This window comes from Elephantulus edwardii, unplaced genomic scaffold, assembly GCF_000299155.1.
Source record: "Elephantulus edwardii isolate Elephantulus edwardi_28Jun2011 unplaced genomic scaffold, EleEdw1.0 scaffold00374, whole genome shotgun sequence".
NCBI classification, from domain to species: domain Eukaryota; kingdom Metazoa; phylum Chordata; class Mammalia; order Macroscelidea; family Macroscelididae; genus Elephantulus; species Elephantulus edwardii.
This window is the reverse complement of record NW_006400124.1, coordinates 376,971-383,670: the sequence shown is the minus strand read 5'-3', so window position 1 is coordinate 383,670 and position 6,700 is coordinate 376,971. Positions and strand designations below refer to the sequence as shown.

At 47.1% G+C, this 6,700-nt stretch overlaps 1 protein-coding gene across 1 annotated transcript; it reads left to right on the top strand.

Annotated features, from left to right (window-relative positions):
• The first annotated feature begins 1,931 nt into the window (after positions 1-1,931).
• LOC102861324 (interleukin-27 subunit beta-like) lies at positions 1,932-6,463 on the top strand. The gene is made up of 3 exons (XM_006902158.1): positions 1,932-2,094; positions 4,567-4,724; positions 6,311-6,463. Exons 1-3 carry the CDS (start codon positions 1,932-1,934, stop codon positions 6,461-6,463), a joined length of 474 nt encoding a protein of 157 aa, XP_006902220.1.
• Positions 6,464-6,700: the final 237 nt, after the last annotated feature.

The following is a 6,700-nucleotide window of genomic DNA, read 5'->3' as shown; positions in this document are numbered from 1 at the left end:
CTGATTTTTTCAGAGAGACACTCATGCCCCTCTTCCTCCATGGCTCATTTCACCCTCTATTAGGCCATAGTCTTTGTAATTATTTGCTATGCGTTAGAAAGCTGGACAATGACTAGGGATGATAGAAGGAGAATTAATGCCATTGAGCTGTGGTCCTGGAGAAGAGTATTGAATGTATCATGGACAGGTTCATCCTAAGGAGGGTGAAAGCAGGCTGCTCCTTGGAGGCAAGGATTCTGAACTTTCGTCTGACATCCTTTGGACAGGTTGCAAGGAAGGACCAGTCCTTGGAGAAGAACATTATGCTTATGAGGATGAAGGGACAGCACAAGGGAGGAAGACCTTTGTGAGATGGATTGATTCAGTAACTGGGATAATGGGGGTGGGTGTGTCAGAGACAATAAGATTGGCAGAGGATAGAGAAGGGTTTAGGGCTATTGTATTGTATTGTATGATTCAATATGAATCACTTCAACTTGATGAAACTTAACAACAGACAGTGATACATGACAGTGACTTAACTATGAAAGTAAGCCACCAGCAAGGAGGTACGTAGCTATGCTCAGTTTTGTTTTTCAAAAAACCTGTTCTCCCCTCATTCTCACTCTCACGTCCTTTCCTTCAGCAGATTTGAGCCTGAAGGTGGAGTGTCTATCCCCCAGGTACCCGATCAGCGTAATTTGCTCCTGGTCACTTTCTCCAGCTCCAAATGCCACTACGCCCACCGAATACATCGCCACATACAGGTCAGAGAACCACAGGGGAGAACAGCCTTTCTGGAGACCCCATAGTTCAGAGAGCAGGATGGGTTCTAGTGCCTCTGGAAGTTCCTTGGAAGACAGTCCCAGTGAACCATTTCTGACCCATCAACAGCTCAGATCCTTTGGGGGCCCAGTTTTGTACTGACACACATAAGGTTGGCTGCTGATTTTATTCTGAGTTCGTAAAACTTGCCATTGAAACACAGATGCACAGGTTCCAAAGGAACTTTTAAATGTTTTACAAAAAGAACAAAAGTGCTACCTTGAGGCTCTGGTGGCATAGTCCATAAGGAGTGCAGCTGCTGACCCAAAGGCTATGCCTCTCTGAAAGTACGAATCCACCAGAGACTCCAAAGGTCAAAGATAGGCAGTCTTCTCAAATGTGATTTATAGGCTCAGAGACCTGATTCGGGGTGGGGGCTGTCAGTTCTGAGTCTCTTCTATCTTCCCAGCAATGAGTTTGATAATTTTTGTTTGTGTGTTTTGTGTCAGGATACTAACTTAAAAGTCATGGGTTCAAGTCCAGTAGCAGCTCCACAGAAGATAGATGAGCACTTTCCTCCCTTAATGATTTATAACTTCAGAATCAGGTGGTGGGCTTAGAACCCAGGGGGCAGCCAGATGGAGAGGGTCATCCAGGGTCTCAAAGGCTCAGAGTCAATTCAATAGTGATAAATTTGGCTTAGGAATTGCTAAGAGCCTGTGGCAAAATTGAAATTAGGGGAAATGAGATGAAATGAGGTCACACCCAGAGGCACTTGCTACATCACAAGTGTTCCATACCCACGCCTGGGTGGTGCCTCCTCTGCTGCCCAAAGAAAACAATGGGAATATTCCAGGAAATTCTACCTGATAGTGATGAGGTATAGTTCTAAGATCATTCCAAGTTCTGAAATTTAAGGAGTCACAGAAATGTGCAGACCAGGATGCCCTTGTTTCAGATTCCAGAGTCTGGGATCTCTAGAACTCTGGACTATTGGAATTCCACAGGTTGGGGGTAGACATTCCAGAATCCCTTAGAATCCCAACATTCCAGCATCTTCCTGGGGATCCCCAGTGCATGCACAGACACAAGGCAGGGTTAGAGCAGGACACAGAGCTTTGTCCCCATCCCCTGGCAAACACAGACCTCTCAAAACACTCATCTCCTGCAGACTTGGAATAAATGACATGAGGGAGAGCAGGCCCTGCCAACAGCTGACACCCAACTCTACCAGCTGTACCATCCGGGACTTCAAGATGTTCTACCCAGTGCCCCATGTGCTCAATGTCACGGCCATCCTTCCTGAGGGCATCATCACCACACTTCTGCCCTTTGTGCCTGAGCAAATCAGTGAGTGTGGGCATGTGGGGTGGGGGTAGAGGCTACCAGGAGTTTCCTGCTCCTCTCTCCTCTCTCTGCTTGTCCTCCCATCCTGTCCTCACTATAATCCAGGCAGATTCTGACCACTTCATCCCCACTCCTGAACGTGGTCCAGCCCTGGTCTCACAGCTCCCCACAAGTAGATCTCCCTGCAGAGGCCAGAGGCTGCCCCTGAGCATGTTAATCTGTCCCTGCTCTCTGCCCACAGCCCTCCAGGGCAGCCACCTCCCTTAGGTAAAACCACAAGTCCTCTTCCTGCGCAGGAGATCCTGCACGCCCTCCCCAGTCCCCTTTCTGCCCTCCCCTCCTCCTCCTCTCTCCTCTTCTCACTCCACTCTCATCACCTGGGATTCCTCACTCTCCCTCTAACTCACTCAGCCCACGGTATCATAGGGGCTTTGCACAGGCTGCCCCCACTGCCCGGAAGGTTTTCCCACAGATACCACCTGGCTTCCTTTGCACTTGCTGCAGGGAACTGCTCATGGGCCACCTCCTCTGTGGAGCCTTCCCTGAGCACCTTGTTAAGTAGGAAAGTAAGATGGTGCAAGAGCTTTAGGGAAGAGTTGGAAGTTCATCAGAAGGCTAAGCACAGACTTCCAAACAATACTGTAGGAGCCCTGAAGGTGCAGTGGCTCAAGGACCTGGCTACTAACCCAATGGTTAGTGGTTCAAATCCACCAGCAGCTTCCTGGGAGAAAGTGTCTCTCATTTAGATCATCAGTTGTTGTTATTTGCTGTTGATTCAGCTTTAACACAGAGACCCCATGTACGACTGAGCGACACTGTGACGGGTCCTGAGCCAGCCCCACAGCTGCCGCTGTGCTTCACCCCATTGTCGCCGTCATCCGCCATTCATTCCAACCCACCTCAATAAGGGGTTTCCTCCCTTTTTGCTGACCCACTGTTTTCCCAAGGTTGGTGTCCTTTCCCAGGCCCTGGTTGATAACATGACAATAGTCTGTGAGATGAAGTCTCCTGCCATCTTTGCTCTAAGGCACACCTTGACTTCACTTCCTCCAAGACAGATCTGTCTGTTCCGTGGCAGTTCATGGTGTATTCAATATTATTCACCAGGCTCCCAAATCAAAGGCATCAATTTCCCTTGATCTTACTTATTATCCAACTTTCTAATGACTATGAGGTGGTTGAAAATACATTGGTGTCTGCTCAGTACACCTTAGTCTGTGAGGTGGCATCTTTGCTAGGCCTTGGAAACCCTAAGTTTCATTTTCCTCCTCCTAAAGGTTAGCAGTCTGTACATGGTAATGTAACACTGAAACACAGTCACACACAAGTATGTACTTGAGTGTTCATAGCAACATTACTCCTAAAACCCAAAGTGTAGAAGCAATCTGAATGTCCATCATCAGACGATGGAGAAACACAATGGGTCCTGGTCCCAGTGCACTGTGGATTGTCACTCAGTCGTGCAGAGGGAGAAAGCTCTGCAACGCACTGCTCCAAGGAAGAGAAAGAGGAGTAGAATCAGCTGGTCACAAAGGACCATGTGTTGTATGAGTCCATTTCCAGAGCAGGCAAACCCACAGAGTGATTAGTGGCTGCCTGGCGCTTAGGGGAATGGAGAGTGGTGAATGACAGCTGGTGTGTAAGCTTTGCTCTTAGGGCTGATGAAAATGTTCTAGAATTAGACTGAAGATATTTGTACAACCAGATGAATGGATCCTCTGAATCCTCTGAATTGTAGCTACAAAAGGGTAACATTTTGATGAGTGGGGGACTTACTGTTCCATAGGCCACCAGAGGGCGACAGTGAGGGTGGGAAAGAGGATGGGTCACAGCTTTAAAAACATTGCATTTAAAAAAAACAAAACAAAACAAAATCAATGCAGAAAAATACAAGCTATCAGCTAATGTACATACATATATAGATATCAATGCTTTATATTGGAAAGAGAGCTATGGTGATGTAGTATATGCACATACTTAATGACAATATGCAGAGTTGCAAAAGTAGAGGGAGAAAAATCACAGTGGTATACTTTTGTGAACTTAAATTTTTAAAGCTCTGTCTAGAATAAACATATATAAAGAGGTATTAAAATATTTTTATAATAATAACTGAAACAATGGATACAAAAGAGATGAATACTTAAATAATAACAACAGCAAGAACATATATTTGGCTAATGTTTCACCACAAAAGAAAATTCATAATAAATTAAAAAAAAAAAATAAAAAGAAAATTTGTTTTTGAAAGGACAATCCACTCCCAAACTTTGCTGACTGCTCTGTGTGAGCAGCTGTTTCCTCTCCTGTTTCTTGCCATCTCTTTGACGACTAGGAACTCCAGGAGGACAGAGCTGGGGTGGTTTCTGTCTTCATTCTGTGTCTGTTCTCTGGGACAGCGTTGGCCATGAAAGGGGTGCTCAGTACATACTTATTGGTTGAATGCATGAATGAATACCTACTTCTTGTCTATAGTGAAACCGGACCGTCCAGTGTACGTCCGTGTGAACCCTGCTCCTGAGAATCGTCTGCTGGTGCAGTGGTATGAACCTGTTTCCTGGCCCAACTTTGCGGGCTTGACACTCATATACCAGATTCGCTACAAGGACTGTGAAGCTGAGCACTTCCAGGAGGTGAGGAGCACAAGAGGGAGGGCAGAAAGGGGCCTGGAGTGGTACCGGGTATGGCCACCCCGGTAGATGGGACACCACACGCAAACTGTGGAGGGTCAGCAGGGCTTGTGTGCACTTTGGGGTGACTGGTGTGTAATATAAAGGAAGACAGCAATTTCACCACCAGCAGTCCACCCACAAGATGAAAACGCACCTCCAAGCATCGGCGTCCCCTGCAGCTCTCTTTGAGAGCCAGGAGGAGGACCTGCCCAGGGTCCATCAGCAGGTGGTCTGTCTGCACAGAAGCCTGAAGTCCACCTTGGTGTGATTGTTGGTGCCACCATGATGATGTCAACTCATCATGGCCTCGTGTGTGCCCTCCACGTGTCGCCCTCACCGAGGTCACTGTACTTGAACCCACTGGTCAGTCACGGTGTTATCCACCTCACTGCAGCTCTTTCTCTTTCTCGTGTTACTGTCTGGGGTTGGCTCTGACCCTGGCCCTGTCCAGGCCTGCACCCTCTTTACTGCCTGCTCTGCATCCCTATCCTGGCAGTGACCTTGTCAACCCATCTCTCTGGCCGACTCCTCTCTCACTGACTGACTTTACTTCATTGAGTATGAAGTATTCCTCCAGGGCATGGTCCTTCCCAATAACATCCTCAAAGTAATTCTACTCTCAGAACTGTGTTCAGAATAACTGAAGGACTCAGACGCACGCACATGTGTGTTCAGAAGAGCACGAGTCACGGTGGCTAATAGGTGGAAACAACTTGCTGTCTGTTCACTGGAGAGTGGTTTTACACAGACAGCGCACTCCATTTATACAGAGGATTGTTATTCGGCCATGAAAAGAAATGAGGTCCTGATATATGCTGAGGTCTGAGACATGATGCCAAGTGAAAACAGCCAGATGCAAAAGGCAGATGGCATTCTGTAAAAGTTCATTTATGTGAAATATCCAGAGTAGGTAAACCTACAGAGACAGGAAGCAGATTAAAGGGATAGAGCACAAGGATGTTACTTTGAGGCCTAAGGTGGGCCGGACCCAAGCCGTGGGACTTCAACTGCCCCCTGTGCATGAGAAAGCTGGAAAATGAATAAAGAGAACTAAAGAATAGACACCTTTGAACTGGAATGATGATGAAGAGTATTTGTATACACCATGAATTAACCAAAGCACGAACACATCTGTCTCAAGAGAAGTGCAGCTCAAGTTTTCCTTAGAAGAAAGGATGGTGAGATTTCATCTCACACTTCAGGCATTCTATCATAAAGGGCCATTCCCTGGAGAAGGACATCATGCATGAAAAGCAGAGGGTCTGCAATAAAGAGGAAGACCCCTCATTGACATGGATTAACTCAGTGGGTGCAGCAATGGGCTCAAGTACAGCTGAGATGTGTGGATGAAGGCAGACGGACACTGAAGGTGAATAGATTTGGAAGAGAAGGGTCCAAGGGAAGTAAGTGTGTGTGTGTGTGTGTGTGTGTGTGTGTGTGTGTGTGTCTGGTACTCATTGGAATGAGGCGAGATCTTATAGAGAGAAGGACAGAAGGTGCCTCATGCCCTGCTATTCAAGTGACCAAACCTCTCTCTCTGTTCTCAGGTGGGTCCCACTGAAAACACCAACTACATGATCAACTCCGTGCCACCAAATGCCACGTACTGCGTCCAGGTCAAAGGGCGGGATGTCTACAGCTATGGGTTGTGGAGTGACTGGAGCTATCTTGCCAAATCCCCCCTCATTCTCGCAAACTAGTGGTGTCCTTCCTCCCAGAACCCTCCAGAGGTGCACATGAGACCATGCTGGCCTGCATTCAGGTCCCTGACTTTGCTGCTGTGTTGCGGGGCTACCTCAGATCAGTGACTTTAACCTCTCTAAGCCTCGGTTTTCTCACCTGTGAAATGGGGGATGTTCTTCCTCTTTGTCCCACGGTGATGGACAGTGAATTACGAATGTGAGAGTTTTCATCACTTAATTAAAAAGAACAAATGA

Excerpts from the sequence above, each read along its gene's own strand:
- LOC102861324 (XM_006902158.1), top strand. The coding sequence starts at position 1,932 with ATGAGGGAGAGCAGGCCCTGCCAACAGCTGACACCCAACTCTACCAGC. Across the intron at positions 2,095-4,566 it reads CTTTGTGCCTGAGCAAATCA|TGAAACCGGACCGTCCAGTG; the intron begins GTGAGTGTGGGC and ends TCTTGTCTATAG. Across the intron at positions 4,725-6,310 it reads AAGCTGAGCACTTCCAGGAG|GTGGGTCCCACTGAAAACAC; the intron begins GTGAGGAGCACA and ends CTCTGTTCTCAG.